Source organism: Anas platyrhynchos, chromosome 12 (genome assembly GCF_047663525.1).
Source record: "Anas platyrhynchos isolate ZD024472 breed Pekin duck chromosome 12, IASCAAS_PekinDuck_T2T, whole genome shotgun sequence".
NCBI classification, from domain to species: domain Eukaryota; kingdom Metazoa; phylum Chordata; class Aves; order Anseriformes; family Anatidae; genus Anas; species Anas platyrhynchos.
This window is the reverse complement of record NC_092598.1, coordinates 18,977,087-18,995,445: the sequence shown is the minus strand read 5'-3', so window position 1 is coordinate 18,995,445 and position 18,359 is coordinate 18,977,087. Positions and strand designations below refer to the sequence as shown.

Below are 18,359 nucleotides of genomic sequence, written 5' to 3'. Positions count from 1 at the left end.
CAAGAATCACACCACTGGCAGCAGCTTATCAATAAATATTCACCTGCAAACACTTCGGCAAATTAAGCACATTCAAGAGGAGAAATACGACTTTCCATAAAAGTCAACTTTAGGTCACATCTTAGTCACTGTACATGTGCAACTAAACTTGTCCTGAAATAAGCTAGACTAGACCTCATTTTTTATTCTCTCAGCTTTTTGATACCAATATGAAAACATGAAAATAATATTTAAAGTGGCTTTACTACAATTCTGGTGATCACATTTTCTTCTGCCAGCACAGGGAATACTCATTTGTCTACAGTAGCGCCTTTGGACTAAGTGCTCTAGTTGAAGCTGTTTATTAGACAACACTAAACTAATGTTTATTTTCCATAGGACAATCACACTGACCTAGTTAAAGTACTAGTAGCTGTAGTAAAGCAATGAAGTTTAGCTGTAAACTAAAAAGCATTAGTTACTGTAGTAGTATTACTTGCAACTTTAATATTGGAACTGAGGCAGTGTAGATGTTAAACGTATATATTTTTTACTACACTACAATTTAGTAAAGGGGCACCCTCTTAGCAGAGAAGAGGATGCTTAGAATAAAGGCAATTCTGAAAAAGCCACCACAAAGATGCTGCTGTCAGAAGCCTAAGTGAACAAAACAAACTTGACTACAAAGACAAACAGAACTGAACTAACTCACACTACAGCGACGAGCTCTACATTCCCTTACCCCCTTCAGTTCAGCGTGCTGCCACTGAAGTTACCATGAATCCCCTCCCAAAACAAATTAACAATTTGAAGATCAGAAGATACAAGTTTAGCATATATTCACTGCTTAACAAAAAAAAAGAAAACTATTACATGAGAGCAGAAGACAAGTATGTTAATTATTAAGCACTGCAACTTAAGTTGATTGACTTCTTGGCAAAACAATCCAGAAGGATCACCACGTAACCATGGCTTCATGCAAAATCAACTTGAAGTTTTGGTAAGTAAAAATAAGCAAAGATTCACTAGATGAGACTGCCACAGTACAAATCAATACTGAAATACAGGTCAAACAGTATTCTATTCTTGCTTCAGTTTTAGAATTTATTACAAGGATGTTCAGCAACATGCCAATGCCTACCAAAGTGCACAGAAAATCTTGGAGTGAGTCCCTATAATCTCACTGGTTAATAGTTGCTTGGATAACTGTTGACATTTAAGCTACCCTTCAGCTTTGTAAAGAAAATTAGGGGTATCTTTCAGCTTCCTCTACTCAAGAGGGAAAGGAACTACACCATAAAAGTGGCTAACAGCAACTGACACACTGTTCCTTAATACTGTAAGGAAATAACATAGCTATACCTGATAATTACTTAAGATTTTTTTGACTTTTAAAATTAAAAGTATACAAAATGGAACAGGATTGCATCTGGGAAACTCAAGACCTTAACAGTTTAAGCAACAATGACAAAAAATGAAGCTGCTGAACAAGCAACAAACCCAGCTACATTTAGTTGCTTTGAGGTCAAAACACTTTGTCAAGTACAATGCTAATCTCAATCTCTTTACAAACTATGTTAATGCAACTGTAAGTTGCCAGGCATCATGATCATTTTTATAAGATACTGTTATTGGGGGATTTAATCATCTTAATTTAAGAGGTTTTGACATTTTTTGATTGCACTCAGAAACCCTCTTTATTTTCTTCATACAGTGGGGTCATGGCTGTGGCCTCCCCCATGCTCGTTTACTCATAACCTCATTTCAAGAGAAGACTTCTTCTACTCAGCACACAATTGTTACTTATCTAAAACCACGTCTTAAAGCAGCTTCAGCCTCCCTGTTTGTAAAATGTCCACCTCAGAGTCAGTTGGTACATAGAACAATTAAAACCACTAGAAAAGTAAAAGTTACAAGGCAAAAGGAATATATTATACACCAACTGCTTTTATTTATTTCAGAAACCGTTCACAAGATGGTAGAAAAAACTTACAACCACTTCTAATTTAGTCTTCCATTGTTCCCAGTCAGCTCTAAACCCATTATGTGCAAAGCCCATTTACCATGCATCTAGATGATAGATACAGGCTATGAAATTCTTTATTCTACTTGTAGCAGCTTATGCAGGTGCAGCCAAATACCAAGCCTCAGGACAAATTGTACACAAACTTTACAATGTAGAATTCGAATTTAAAATATGAAACCTAAGATCTACACAAAACTGGTAAAAATCAAGCACAGATACGAGGACAAACTTAAAACCCATGTGAAAAGGAGTCTCGTCTTCCTTTCAAGTGCTTTATTCTGCTACACAGTCAAAATGAAGATGTAAGCTTTGTGGTTAGTTTAAATTACACTCTGTAGATACTATAGACCAATTTAAAAGTTACACATACAGCAATAGATGTCCATTGGTTCATCTGGATTACTTATACAATCCAGTTGGATTGTTGAAAACAAGTCAGGCAAAATTTGAAAGAAAATCCTTGTGCAACTTTTTAGACAAATGTTTACTGATGGGCACACTGTACCCCAGGTCCATGATGGCTGCTTTCTTCATCAGAACTATCATTATAAGCTTCACGTCTCTGGCCACCACCTGAACCACGAGTGGTATCAAATTCCTGAAGATCTACCTCTTCTGCATCACCAATTACATTGGGAAATTCTGGTCTAGCTGGCAGAAGATCTTCAAGTTCCTGCCCCAAAAAAAGAAGTGCATTCAGTACTGCATCTGCAGCTTCCAAATAAAACGAATAGTTCCCCCACAACTTCAAAACTCCTTCTCAGAGCAGGTGTGGTTTCTAAGACTAAGCTGGTGTCAGCCTTCCAAGTGCATAGTCATTTAAGAGTATTTTTATCAACTGGAAGACATCTCTTAAAAAAAAAGCACAACAGCTCCACATGTTGTCAACCAGCGTGCAATCAGTAAATGCAGTTGCACTCTGAAAACTTATCACACAGTAGCAGAAAGATAATTCCTCCTACTCTCATCTGCCCAATACCCACTTAGCTTTTAAAAATGTGTTCCAGAAACTTACACTTGAATGGGTATTTTCAAGTTACATGTTGCCTACAAACAAAATTAACAGAACGAATTAATTGTACTTTATCCAAATTTAAGCACTGGAAAACAAATACAGGGGCTACAACACAAGCACTTTGCATAAGCTGTCCAATAAGACCACTAGTTTTATGCTTGAAAGACTACTTACTGAAAGCTTTTCTGGGCTAATCCAGTTATTTTCAGGAAACTGAACGTCAAATTTAATGTAAAGATCCCCCTTCTCAAAAGGATTGCGATACTGTGGCATTCCTTCACCTCTGACTACACGAACACAACCTGTAATTCAAAGAAGTAATCTGTAGAGTGCTACTTCAGAATAAGTCTCACCCTATCAAATTCTCTTCATTTCTCTTAGCCTGTGTTCAGGTAACAAGAGAACAAGAACAGAATTAAAGTGTTTAAGAACCACAAAAGCATGGTAAAAGGAGTTCTTATCTGGTCAGGCTTACCTGGTTCAATTACTTTTCCAGGAGGATATTTAACCACAATTTGGCGCCCATCAAGGTGCTTAAATGTGAACTGAAATCCACACAGTGCTTCAACAAGTCCTATCTTGTGCGTCATATGCAAGTCATTTCCATCCCGCTGGAACACCTGAAAAACAGAATTATGAGGGATTTTTTCTAGTACTAAAATTGTACCTTCACAAGACTTGTTATTTAGAATGCATTATTATTAACATCAGCTAATTTAACACACTTGGAAAGTTTTTACCTTATGAAAATGTCATCTAAGATAATGCCAGCTACAGTACATAGTATGATGGAAGGTGCAAATTAGACAAGGCAGCTTGTACAGCAGTAGTGCTTCCTTACACCAAGGTCTTCCACACAACCAACCTACAAACAAAGCTTATGGCTGTTTGTCACTACTCCCCCTACACAACAACACATTTTTGTTTCTCAGCATTTAAGCAATAGTTGCACATACCTGCTTCTCCTAACTGCCTATAGGGCAGGTTGCTGTCTTTAAGAGATCTTTAAACCATTGCACTTTGGATTCTTAATCAGAATATATTAAGCTTTCTCTACTGGCAGACCTCCAAAAACATTGCTTTCATCACCTTCCCACTTCAAGAAAGATTTTAAGAACATTAAAAGCTTGACTGAGAATCAGTCTAGTTTTACTCAGTAGGACACAAGGTACGGTATTTTTCAGAATGGTTAATGCTGTAAAGCCAGATGTAGTTCATTAGAAGACTAAGACAGAAGTGTCATCTGCCATCTGGAATTTGATGCTGTCGTGCACATTTGTTTTGTATGCTTACAGATCGTTTCTCCCTTTTTGGCCAAAAAAAGAAAAAGAAACAAGATTTCATGTGTCATCCAGTATCACAGGAGAAGTGTAAGCAGCTTTACAAAACTGATTTTGCCAAAGCAGCAATCCACAGCGAAAAGTTTACATAGTACCTAATCTTCAAATAACCAAGATATCCGTATAGGTGACAAGAACTTAAATTTGTACCCAACACTATTCTTTGAGACAGAATGTTTTGATTTTTATACCACCATTCAATTCGACAGTTTCTTCCCCCAGAGTAAAATGCACCCTTATTCCTTCATAGTAATAGCTTGCTTTTGAAACAAAAGCATTCAAAAGTCACCCCAAATTTGCCCTAAGAGAAGGTTTAACATAGAAAAAGATTCATATGCAATATTTAATTCAAAAGCACAACATATATACTCCAGAATAACATAAAGCTTTAACCACCTAGCATAAACTACTCTCATTTCTTAGTATTTTGTTAAATGATCTGTGAATATCTGCACTGTATTTCCAGATCCAGTAGAAGACAGAAAGCACCATCTGTGCTGTCTAATAGGAGTTCCCTGCCATGTCTCAAAAGATTAATAAAAGCAACACTTAACATTGTTAATGTCACAAGCAAAGAAGATTCAGTTTGAAATCCCGAATGGCTCTTCACTGTGCCTATGTCTAGCAAAGTCATTCTGAGAAAGCTACAATTTATTAGCATGAGGAAGCACCAGAATCTGCACATCTTGCAGAAGTTTTTTTCTGGCTCACAAATAAAGCCACATTACTTGCTATAGATCTATTAAAAGCTATTTCCCATCTCTCCCAGAGGTGCAACAACGCGATTTACTTTAAAATGAACGGCCATCCATATCATTTCAATATTAAAAGACTAGAACAAAAGGCATTTAATATATAAACTGTAAAGTATTACCTCATTCTCCTTTTCTTGGAGTAAGAGGACAATATCACCTGGTTCCACACCTGGAGCCTGATCTGCTTCTCCACTGAATGTAATTCGTTGCCCATGTTTCATGCCTTTGTCTACATGAACTTCAAGTATTTTTACCTCTTTGATCACCTTCTTCCCTTCACATTTTTTACAGCGGTCTTTTTCATTAATTACTTCACCTAAAGATACAAATTTGGAGTTCAGAGATTTCCACATAGTTGCATACAACTCTGAAGAAAAAACACACTAATTTTAAAGTAAGCTGAAGAATGCATGCAAGAGAACTGGTTATTTCAACGTTGCTTTAAGAATCCATCACATGAAGAAAGGAAGGCTCAACTTAACCTGGCTGGGAGAAGGGGAAGGAAAAACAAAAAAGGGAATACAGAGATACACATAAGCTTCCAAGCTGTCTTATCAAGGATTTTGAAAAGCGGATGTGCTCTTGAGAAGAAAGGCAAAACAAGACTTTTGTCTATGATTTCTACCTTTCTTGAGGTCCAAGTTCAATTCCAGTAGTCTTACCACTCAACTTCTCTTTAAAATAAAAAAGCCTGCATTCCATTCTTTGTTATACTGGAGGATGCCCACTATAAAAGAAAGGATGAAGCTGAAACTGAACAGAAGTGCCTCCCCTCCCTTAAAAGCTGGGGCACAAATTTCAGACTACTGAATTTAGGAAGCTTAGTTCCATTTCTATTAACAACAGTGGAAAAAAAAGGATTACTGGGAGAGCCACATATTGCAGAATATTACCACAACACTGAAGTATTACATAAATGCAGCTAGTAAAACTGAAGACTTACACACAAAAAGGGGGCTAAGACAGCTGGTCAAATCAACTGCATAAGGGAAATACATAGATTCTCCTCCAGAATGGATCTAGGGTCTTCTGGTATAAACGGGATTTCACTTTTATACTACTCCAAAAGTGAACAGCTTTTAACACTTTTTCCAGCAAGCTTAATGATAATTATCCAACATGCCTGAACTTCTCTTCTACTTGGTCTTTATTTTTCCAAGTAAGCTAACATCTTTGTACAGAAAGAAAGACTAATTGGTCACACACTCTACAATTTTCAGTGCTTATTTACAGTACTACATTAAGAGCTACAAGTGGATGCACTTGGCTTAAGACAAAGTTTTCCAGCTTAAACCACACCTTTCTGTGAAACAAAGCACAACATTATGATGCAGCTGAAACTATGTATTTGAATTGTGAAAACCATGTTCAAAAACATCATTTGCGAAATTTTTACTTGCTACAAAATACAGCTTTGTAATTTGCAGGTATTGTCCAGAATAAAATCTACAAGGTAGCATTACTACTGTGAAAATTGCAGATGATCCAAATAGAAATCACATGAAGTACAGAGCACATGCTGAACTTGTTCTCCCAAACACAACAGATTCAACAAAATCCTATCTTATAACCTTGAATTTAACTTCTAAAAATATAGGTTTCTGTTTTCTAACCTATATTTGTCCTTGGATAATAGGAGAAATCAAAAAATCCTTCCATCAAAAATACTTCTAAAAAACAAAATCTTGGTCTTTAATGGAAGAACAGTAGTAACAAGTAACACTCGTGTCCCAAGTAGGATGACTTCTCCATATTGGGACCAGACTGAGACCCAATTGACTAGATGGGGGCAAAATTCTCCTGGATGAGACAAAATTTGTTATATGATAGAAATTATGAAGCAGTTCTTCCTAACAGTCAAAATAAATACTTACATTCAAGCAAGCACATTTAGGAATACAAAATAGCTGGCTTACCTTCTCCGTTGCAGTCAGAGCATACAGACTGCATCTGCTGAACCATTCCAGGAGCCAGCTGTCTGATCATGATACGTACACCTCTACCCCGGCAAGCATTACATTTTTGAACAGCTCCAGCCTTCCCTCCCTGACTAGAATAGAAAGCACCAGTTGCATGAAAAGCAAGCTTTTTGGAAACATGACAACATCTACAGCAGTCGGCTAATATGCCTAATTATACTGACAATTAGTCACCCCCCCCAAATCCCTTGAATAATTCCAGTTCCATCAACAGTAAAATTCAAGTTTAACAGTTTTCTAATGTGAGAGCAGACTCCAGTAAGTTAAATACTGATAGAAATCTGACATAAAATATGCTTCATTATATTGTATGTCAACAAAGCAACCAGAGGACTCAGAAGCATAACCACTTACCCATTACATGCACTACAAAGGACATTCTTGCTAAGTTGTAGTTTAGTGGTCTTTCCATTATAGAGATCTTCTAAAGAAACTCTGTAAAATAAAACATTTTCTCCTGGGTTATCATTTAACAACTTACTTTCCCCACAAAATTAAAATACTTGCCTGGGACAAGTTATAGAAAACCAGTTCTTCATAAAAAAAAAAAAAAAAAAAAAAGACTAAATACACTATTAAAATAAGACCCTTGAAAGCATCACTTTAGCTTTCACAAGGAATCCTTAAAAACTGTTCAGCACACATGAAAACAGAGACATAATCCCAAATATAATTTAGAGAAAAGCTGCAATATAATCAGCAGAATCAAAACCAGGTTAGTTTGTTTTCTCAACAGGAAACAAGCAGACATAGTATTTTGTTTGATTAGTCACATCTGATTTTTTTTTCCAAGTTCTACCAAGCAAGTGAAAAAAGAACCTCTCTTAGACTGTCCTGATGGTACGTATAGCACACATACATAAGAATATACACAGAATATTTACTACTGTATTGAGCTTTTCACTTGGAAGGCATAACATACTTGAGGGGCTGGGGGGGGGGGGGGGAACACGGACATGTCCCCAAAGGCTATTTAATTCTTTACATTTGTTCACACTTTTTCCCCCCCAGCTCTTAAATACACTAGTGAACTCCAATAACCTTCATATATCGATAGACATTTATGAACAGTGCTTCTCCTAAAAGGATTCAAGTTTGTGGACAGAAATTCCTATGTATTTTGAGCTATAGAAGGTTGCCTGGCATCAGTGTTTACAAATAACAAAACCAAAGCTCATTAGTAATATAGTGCACAGTATTAGCTACTAACCTAAGCAACATATAAAAGTAAACAGACTTTAAGCATGGCTTGCCAAACACAGAAAAGATGCAGCTTTACTTATAGAAGTTTGAAAGGAGCTGCTCAGCAAGTAAAAAGCCAGTCATGACTGCAAGCAAAGATGTATAAAATTTAGATATGCTATTCAGGCTTTTTTTTTTTTAAATACTCTTCCATTAGTTATGTAGTTTGCACTTCCAGCTGGTAAGCTATGAATGCAAGTCTTTCAAGAGACTTAGTGCCTCTGCAAGAATCCAGCAATTAAGCAGTGTATGTCTGTTTAATGCAATTTCGGATTACAACTTCCAAACATAATCGAAGAGCTATACCATGACAAAAGTGTCTAGTATCTACAGGCTAATAACCAGGCAAATCAAAGTATCAGATACAAGATCAATCAAACATTAAAAGTAACTCAAGGTAACTTGAGTTTGGCTTTCTGGACTACATGCGACAAAGTAGTCCAGGTCTGAAAAGTAGGTACAGACTGCAGAATCTTACCTGAAGAGCATACCAAGAACACAAACTAGAGTACCAATCAGGAAAGCTTGAAAGTGAGTATGAATTGCAGCATCAAGATACTTACTTGAGCGGGTGCATCATATCTTCTCCTCTTCTTCTACCATTACGACTTCTACTCTGACCACCCATGAAATTGAACAATCCACCACCAAAGATGTGGGAGAAAATATCGTCCATTCCACTGCCTCCACCGCTACCTTCTCGAAGGCCCTGTTCTCCATATCTATCATATAACTCACGTTTCTCCGGATTTGACAATACTTCATAGGCAAAGCTTATTTCTTTGAACTAGAAGAGGGACAGAGTCAAATCAGTGCATGGTAATTTGTTACTTCAAAGGAACATTTTACTATTGTTTCTTGTCCAGCACAAACACCTGATAAAGGTGGCACACAACAGAACAATTTTCTACCCCCTCTATATTAAGGGAGAGGAAAGCAAATCTGGGCATAGTTGTATTACCTCTTGCTTTGCATAAGCAAATGACATTTTATTGCAAATAGCCGCTTTATTATTCCTAGCATAAGACACTGCACAAACAGCAAAAAAAAACAGGTACACAATACTGAAATAGCCACCAGGCAAAAACGCAGTTATACACCATTGGCAAAGACCGCAAAACTTGTTAGGTGCTTAGAATAGGCTCACACCTGAGCAATGTAATAAAATGCACATTAACATGTTTGTCTACAAAACCAAATCTTTTTACAGTCATCCCTGCTGAGTTTTAAACAACCATCAGAACTTCAGATCTGCTAGAATCAACTGAGTAAATTGAATTAACATTTTTTAGCTGCAATTAGTACAATATATCTAATACAACCTTCCCACATATACGATGTGTTTTATGCTGCAGTTTTAAGTCTCTCCACAAGTACATTTTTCCACATATTAGCATACTTGGAAAGAACTGGAAAGTGGGCTGTCCATCTTTTTGAAATACCTATATAGATGCTAGTGACAGCTGACATCATCTTGGCAGATGAAAAGCAGCAGTTCTCCCTTCAGCATTACCTTCTCAACCAATTTGACTCACTTAACTGGTGCATTTTGTCACGAGGTACACAGGGAGATTGGGAAGAAGTAGACAAGACATACTTCCCTTTCACAGTTCTTATATTTTTTGAACAACTGCAATACCCAGCCCCCAAAACTTCTATTCAGTCCCTCAGATGCTACTGTAATAGCAAACTTCAATAGTTTAAAAAGAAGCCTTACTTTGTCACCTGCATTTGGATTCTTATCAGGATGGTATTCCTTAGCCAGCTTTCTGTATGCCTAGTTGAAAGAGGTACAAAATTAGTTTCAGTCTTGAATAATCTATTCTTTTCTGAGAAATTCAAGTAGTGTCTTCAGTAAGAAAGAAAACCCTAATAAAGTGGAAAAAAAATGAATGTTTTGAAGTGACTCATACATTGAAATTGTACATTAAAAATTCTGACTTTACTATAGGCATAAATTAACTACTCAGTCTCGGATTTAAACACAACTACAGCACATGATAGCTAGAACTAGTCTGCCTGCTTCTTTTCATTAACATGCATTAAGAACTACACTGGAAAATGTGCTTCATTAAAATGACGTACTCTACAGATCCCCCTCAAAATCCACAACCTAAGTTTCAACCCATTCACCTCTCACCTCAGTCACAGCAAGACAACAAAATGGCTGCCTCAGCTTCTCACCCAAGTCTATCAGTCAATCCCCGCATCAATTTTTATTCTTCCTTACCTACTAATAATGGAAAGTTTCAGCTCACATTGAAATACGCGTATGAGTTACAAGTGCAGAACGCACAGATCACTGCTTTTCTTTAATTTCATCATTCCAAAATAGTTGGAGGAGTAAGTACAGCCAGATTTCCAGGGAAGATTTTTCAGTATGCTTTTTTTGACCAGTGTTTTGATTTTCAGGACCATGACTTTCTACAGCAGTAGTTCTGTTTTGTTTTGTTTTTACCTTAGAGGTAAAGGCAAATAACAGGACTTCTACAATTTGAGCTTTTGACAGTAAGGACTGCAACTCTTTCCCCACTCCACCACAACATTCCCCAATATCTGTCCCTTGATTGTTAATAAAAGTGTTTTTATTATTATAATACATATTAATAAAATCTGCTACAGTGCTGCAACTGCAAATAATTGAAACGCACCAATTCTTAAGGGTGTTTTTTTTAATAGCTCTATTCCTGTAGAACTGAGCATCTAAATAAACAAACTCCATAGAACTACAGCTTGAACAGAGCTTTACACACAAAGCTTTATAGAGATCCCAACTTATCATTTTGTACTGGGATAAATCAAAATCCTTTTTTTGTATCTGCAGTTACCTTTTTACTGATTACCTTGAAATATTCTGTATTTACGCATGCAACCAAGAAAAAATTTGATAAGAAAGTAATGAAACAAAACAGAAAATGAACATTACGAGTCAAACATTCTAAAACACAGTAAAAGTAAAGAACAAATTCATAGGTCTTATAGCAGAAATTAACCATCAGTAACAAAGCCTAATCTTCCACAGACTTGAATATTCTGTAATAAAAATGGATTTCCCCCATATTTTAGGAAGTATAATTGTGAAAAAGTACATCTAAACTGAAAACCTACATAATGTTATCTATTCAGCTAAAAATGATTTTTGCATGGTGATCTTGAAAAATATAAAGAGAGCTAATGCCTTGGCTTTTGGCAGCATACTGGTTTAGAGCAATCCTTTAGACTACTCATGGCCCAAAAGCAAGCTACCACTACTTAATCAATCAGAAACAGATCCACAATCAAGGCTTATATGAACACCATACTACAGCTTCAATGGAAATTAGTTTAACTCCTCAGTGTTCAGTCAGACCCTTTTGATCAAGCTATTATATATTTTATTAGTTTTACCTTTTCTATACTTTTATATCTAGGTTAAAATATTAGACGAATAAAGCATCCACACAATCTCTTTGTGACAATAAGAGATGGATGAACTTCTCACCGCTGTGGGCAGCCCAAAACTTTACATGCCAAGACAAGCATAACATACAGCAGTGAACATTGAGATTAGTGAGTGGAGGACTGCTATAAGTTCTTTGTGCTTACAGGAGACCAAAGGCCCTTAGCAGAACTTAGCAAGGAAAAAAAAAAAAAAAAAAAAGATCTACTTGATTGTGTTCAGGAGCTTCTTGCCGCATGCCTTCCACCTCTAAAACTATTTCAACACTACATCTGCCTATCCCTGCACAAACTGGGCTAGCACATGCATGACGGGGGAGTCGGTAATTCCAGCACCACCCAGCAGCCGAAGCAGGTCACTGCTAGTAAACTGCCTCCTTAGTTATCCTCCCTCACGTGTAAACGGTGCTTAATTCCTTCTGGGGAAGAAAAAAAAAAAAAAAAAGAAAAAGGTTTCTGCACCACTGAGCCAAATGGATGCGGTAAACGACGAACCGGCCCCGAGCTCCCTCCGAGCTCCTTTCTTCACCTCACCTTGCCTGAAAACGAGCGGAGCCGTGAGCAGAGCCGGCCCCCACCGAGGCCTACACGTGGGGCAGACAATGGCAGCGGCCCCCACCTGCCGCCGCACGCCCGCTCCTCCCCGAGGAGCTCTCGCCGGCTGCGAGCGCCGCCCCGGAGCCGGGCGGGCAGGCGGGCGGGCGGCGCCGCGGGGGCGAGACGAGCGGGGGCCCCCCGGGCGCCGCGGGGACCTGGCGGGGCCGGGCCGGGCCGCGGGGAGCCCCGCCGGGCCCCGCTCCCTCCTCCCCCCCCGCCGCCCTCCCCCGCGGCCTACCCGGCCCCGGGCCCTCCCCGCCCCCTCCCCGGCCTCACACCGCCGCCCGCAGGCCCCGCCGCCCCCCCCCCCCAGCCCGGGGCCTTCCCTCAGCCCCGGCGGCGCCGCCCGGCCCGGCCCGGCCGCACCTTCTTGAGCTCGTTGTCGGAGGCGCCGGGCGGCACGCCCAGGATGTCGTACAGCTTCGTGTCGGCCACGTTCGCCATGGCGGCAGCGGGCGGCGGCGGGGCCGGAGCGGGCCGAGGGGCGGCGAGGGCGAGCCCGGGAGCAGGACGAGAGCCGCTGCCGACGTCACGCGCACACGCCCCGCGTCACCGCGCCGCGCCGCCGGGAGGGAGGGCGCGAGGGGAGGGGCCGCGGGAGCCCCGCCCCGCCCCGCCCCTGCGGCCCCGCCCCCTCGGCCCACTTCGGGCGCCTGACCCAGTGCCGCCGCCTGGCGCCAGGGGGCGCCGCCGGCACCCGCGGCCGCGGGGCGGGAGGCGGGAGGGGGCCGCGCGGGACGGAGCCCCGCGGGGCGGCGCCTGAGGGGCGTCCTTCGTCTGCAGGCGCGGGGTGCTGGGGCTTCGTCGGTTATAGATAGCGCGGGTGCCCAGCTGCTCGCTGTGCTGGAGGGTTTTGCTCGGCTCCTGCTATCTCAAAAAAGTACCAGGTGCCAGGCCTGGAGTGGCTCAGAGGAACACAGAATCACAGAATTGTCTGGGTTGGAAGAGACCTCAAGAACATCGAGTCCAACCTCTGACCTAACACTAACAGTCCCCGCTAAACCGTATCACTAAGTTCAACATCTAAACATCGTTTAGATTGTTTAGTTGTGCTCAAGCAGTGTTGGTGCCCCAGAGAGACACCACTTCTAGCCAGCAAATAAACAGCCCCGTTGTGCTTCATAGTGCTTAGTCCCTTCACTGTGGCAGCAGCTCGAGCCTCTCCTCACCTGGTGCCCCTCCTCAGGTGCGGCCACCTGGCCACCAGCCCCTCACCAAGCAGTGGCCACCAGAGAGCCCCAGAACCTGTGGGCAGTGCTCGGCTGAGGTGGAGTCGGCTGTGGGCCGGGCCCCTGAGATGGCAGGGGACTGAAAACACTCTTCTGGCTGCTCCCGGGGCGAGCCTAGAGCGTGTCTGGGAGAGGGCACGCAGAAGGACCGGGTGGGTGATGGCAGGCCCTGGGGGGGAGTCTGCTGGGGTGGATAAATGACTTGGCCCGTGAGAGAGAGCACAGAAAAAGTGCTTTGAAGTGATTCATGTGTTTGAGGTATAGAGATCTGAGTAGGCCTTCTGCCTCAGGGGAGCAGATCTGTGCACTTGGAGGCTTCTTTCCTCATCATCTGGAGGCAGACTTCATCTTTAGTTCCTTGCTATAGCTTGTGGTTGCAATGGCTGTGTTGGGAAATGCAGTCTGCTGCTGGTTTCTCTGCTCCTTCCTTGTTTACAGAACCCTAAATTCCATCATTGGGTTTGTTAAGTCTGGCACAATCTAGTTTAGTACGTCATTGTAATATCTGCCTTTGGTATTGTAGGTGTGGCAGCAGTCAAGAACTTCAAAGGGAAATGGAGACTCTCTTTAGAGAGAGGAAAACAGTGACAGGACAGAAAACAGCTACTGGAAAGACAGTCGCATAGACTCTAATTATTAGTCTAGCTCAGAGACATGGAGAAAGAAAGAAAAAAAAATAATAAGAAGAGGTATGTTTCTTCAGTATTTTCAGAAGTTGTCTGCACAGTCTTCAATAAGTGTATGGATTAACATATGTGGCTGATGCTAGTAAGGCTTCAACATTTAGTTTACCCATGTCTTGTACTACCTAAATTCATCTTGTATTTTGGTAAGGCTGTATTTAGACTTGTCAGCTACTTTACAAAATGTCTGACATGTACACCTGCCTTGGTGATTTTCCTTTGTGCTCACTGATTTGTATGATTCTAGATTTTTATTTATTTTTTTTTTGTCATCCAGGATTTTCTTATTAGTGGGCAGTCAGGTAGGAAGAAAAGTTATAAGGCTGTAGAGGGGCACTTTTTTCTGCAAATCAGCCTGATGTGTTTAGGAGCTAAGCAGAATCAGTAGGACTGGAACAAGCAATATTTAAAATACCATAGGGTAGCATGCAATTGTGTCTTTGCATTTAAAAACAAACAAAACAAAAGCAAAAACTGAAGATCAGGAAAGGTAACCTAGCTGAAACCAGTGGGGTACCATTCCTATCTATGTCTGTAGGGATGATGTTCACCAAGTATGATTCAGCCCAGGCTTGTCCGTCCAGTGAGCTGAGCAGCTTGCTCACCGCTCATGCCAGAATGTAAACCAGCGGAATGATGGATAACAGGAATGGGAGGTGAGCTTGGCATATCAGCTTGAGCCCAAGCTAATGAGGCAGTTTAGAAGCAGTGTTTGTATACTTGCTTCTCCTTTGCTAAAAACATCCCTGTTACTACAGTCCTGTTTTATGTCTTACATAGCCAAATGCTAATGCAATATATAGTACAATAAACAATAAGAAAACTCCTCAGGGATGAAACTTTATGTTCTATTTTGAAGTAGAGCTAAAACCCACAAGCTTGGATCATTATTTTTGTATTAAGTCAAAATGTAGTTGAATAGCTTTTACACCCTACTCATGAATTGTATTGATGGAACTTTTTGGGCACACAGCTGAAAAGTTGTCCCCTACTTTTTCTTAACACTTGCACGTTGTGTTTATTTTTCTCTTGTATGTATTATTATTATTACTGTTATTTGTTATTTCTTCATTGATTTCCTCCAGGTAAGTTAATCATTTAGTTTCTAATATTACTTATATTCACATAATGTGATGAAAAGCAGCTATGTTAAAACTACAACAGTTGCCATATGAAGTTTTTGTTTGTTTGTTTGTTTTAAATAGCATATTTCTTAGCTCTTCAAGGTACTGTTTTGGCTTTAGAAAGGCTCCAAAAGGGATCATTTAAACTCAGTTTGTTTCAGACCTTTTTGTGTTATTTGTACAGTACAAGTTGAGTTTCATTTTTCAGGTGAAGCATTTTACAAAGATTTTTTAAAAATCATGTAAGAATTCGTTATGTTTGTCACTGGAGACTCATGTTATAAATGAAGATACAACTTAATCTGAATTTAGTAATATTTATAAAAGGCAAGTAAACAGTGCTGGGTGCGTGGGGAGCCTATGCTCTACCAACACGACACTCACACACAACATCGAACTTTCTAAATATCTAGAACATTGCTTTTACATAATCATAAGAAACCCAAGTACACCTATACACATGTATGACCTATCCCCGCTTGGTATCATAATTAGTATTTTCACAAACTCCTCCTTTTGGCACCTGCAGTGTCTTTCGGTGGTGTTGTTGGGGTCATGGGGATGAAGGCTCACAGTTCGCCCCCATCACTGCTAACAGCCTTTGGTTCCTGCACAGACCTTGTGGGTTCCTGGATCTCGTTCAGACCGCAGGGGCGGCCTCAACTGCCTCCCTCCTCTTCTGCGCATACTGTGCCCTCCACAAGGTTCCTGAAAGCAATAAAATGTGATCGACACCAAGGCATGCGAGGCCGTCTTTCCCCGTGTTTCATTAACCTCTGAAACCACACTAATAATATGATTATCATATAACATTAAACAACAAATATTAATAATTTCAACCAGCAAACCCCCACCAACTTCCATGCCTTAATAGCTGGATAACAAGCAACCCCAGACAGCATGGGGTCTCCTGAATCACCCTTTTGTGTGCCCTCTAAACTCTTTACATTCCCGATGGTCTCATTGTTAAGAGTCTGATGCTATCACCAACCATGGGGCTTGTCAACCCCCATGGCCACACTCCCACATCTCCCCCTTTATTAACATCAACCATCTTCTTGACACGAATTATTACTCCATACATGTATATCATAATCAGAGCTTGGTCTCACCTTAGTGATAAAGTAAACCCCCACCCTTCAAAAACGTACCAAGTTACCTTATATGTTTAACAGTCTTCCTAGACAGATGAGTGTATGAGCAGGCGTCATTGACTCCTATTTAAAACTAGTGCTATACAATCAAATTTAAACAATCATCATAATGTGTTCTGCTTAAAAGCTTCCTGAATAAGAATGCAGCTATGCACTTAAAAATTACAGAGCTGTAGTTGTTTTACTCAGGTGGGCGGCTGAGCTCCACCACAACCGCTCTGTCACTTCCCTTCCTCAAAGAGGAACGCGGAGAAAATATGGTGAAAAGGGCTCAAGAGTTGAGATGAGGACAGGGAGATCACGGAGCAATTATTGTGACGGGCAAAACAGACTCAGTGTAGGGAGATAGTAAGATTTATTGCCTATTACTAACAAGCTAGAGAAGTGAGAAACAACAGAAATAAACCAAAAGCACCTTCCCCCCCCAACTGTCCTCTTCCACCTCCTTCCTCCAAGCGGTGCAGGGGAGCAGGGAAATGGGGGTTATGGTCAGTCCGTAGTGCTTCTTCTCCACCGCTCCTTCTCAGTCACTCTTGCCCCCTGTGCTGTGGGGTCCCTCCCATGGGATGCCGTCCTTGCTGAACTGATGTGGCGTGGGCTGCCCACAGGCAGCATCTCTTCCAGAACTGCTCCAGCTATGGGTCTGTACCACGGGGTCCATCCCTCAGGAGCAAACTGCTCCAACCTGGGTCCTCCACGGGCAGCAGCTCCTGCCAGGTCACCTGCTCCTGTGTGGGCTCCTCTCCATGGGCTACAGGTCCGGCCCGGAATCTGCTCCGGCAGGGGTCTTCCACAGGCTGCAGGCTCCATTGGTGCAGGGCCACCTGCTCCACCGTGGTCTCCTCCATGGGCTGCAGCATGGAACCCTCCTCCACCGTGGCACTGGTGACCTAGATGTGCCTTTTGGCCCAGGCCCTATTGGCCTTGAAATGGAGGCGGATATGTTTTTATTCGATCCGGTAAGAATAGGATACATAAGGCCTGAAGGCCGAGTTGCTGAACAACTTAAAGTGAGGCATATTGTTCCCATGACTAGCCCTGGAATTCTCTGGTGTTTGTAATCAAGAAAAGGAATGGCAAATGGAGACTGTTATATGATGTTAGAGAAATTAATGAGTCATGGAAGATATGCAAGCGCTTCAACCAGGATTACCAACTCCAGATATGCTCCCCAGTCATGGACATTAATAGTAATATACTTAAAAGATTGTTTGTTAACAACTGTTGGCTACCTTTTCTGATTGTACATATGCATAGGCATACTCGGGTTTAATATGTAAAAGCAATGTTCTGTATATTTAGAAAGTTCAATGTTCGTGTGTGCGTGTTGGTAGAGTGTAGGTTCCCCACGCACCCAGCGCTGTTTACTTGCCTTTTATAAATATTACTAAATTCAGATTAAGTTGCATCTTCATTTATAGCAATAGGCTGCAGGGGGACAGCCTGCTTCACCGTGGTCCTCACCAGAGGCCACATGGGACTTCTGCTCCGGCACCTGGAGCACCTCTTCCCCTCCTTCATTGACCTTGGCACCTGCAAGGCTGTTCCTCACTCCTTTCACCCTCCCAGCTGCTGCGTGGCACAGCATTTTTTTTCCCTGTCTTAAATATGCTCTCACAGAGGTGCAAATAACATCATTTATTGGCTTGGCTCTGGTCAGCAGTGGGGCCCTTACCAAACATGGGGCAGCTTCTAGATCCTTCTCACAGAAGCCACCCCTATGGCCCCCTGCTACCAAAACCTTGCCATGTAAACCCACCACAAGAGCCTAACTGGCCATTGCTTTGAACTTTTTTGA

The 18,359-nt window shown here is 41.3% G+C and overlaps 1 protein-coding gene across 1 annotated transcript; it reads right to left on the bottom strand.

Moving 5' to 3' along the window:
* Positions 1-1,906: 1,906 nt before the first annotated feature.
* On the bottom strand, positions 1,907-12,946 carry DNAJA2 (DnaJ heat shock protein family (Hsp40) member A2). Its single transcript, XM_038185520.2, has 9 exons — positions 12,738-12,946; positions 10,054-10,113; positions 8,900-9,123; positions 7,449-7,529; positions 7,032-7,165; positions 5,235-5,431; positions 3,496-3,640; positions 3,195-3,322; positions 1,907-2,678 (listed from the first exon to the last, which is right to left on the bottom strand). The coding sequence occupies exons 1-9, from the start codon at positions 12,813-12,815 to the stop codon at positions 2,490-2,492; spliced, it is 1,236 nt and encodes a 411-aa protein (XP_038041448.1). The 5' UTR covers positions 12,816-12,946; the 3' UTR covers positions 1,907-2,489.
* Positions 12,947-18,359: the final 5,413 nt, after the last annotated feature.

Coding starts and splice junctions, on each gene's coding strand:
- DNAJA2 (XM_038185520.2), bottom strand. CDS start 12,815: ATGGCGAACGTGGCCGACACGAAGCTGTACGACATCCTGGGCGTGCCG. Junction 7,530..8,899: donor GATATGATGCACCCGCTCAA/GTAAGTATCTTG, acceptor TTTATTTTACAG/AGTTTCTTTAGAAGATCTCT. Junction 3,641..5,234: donor TCCAAGAAAAGGAGAATGAG/GTAATACTTTAC, acceptor TCTGTTTTTCAG/GTGTTCCAGCGGGATGGAAA.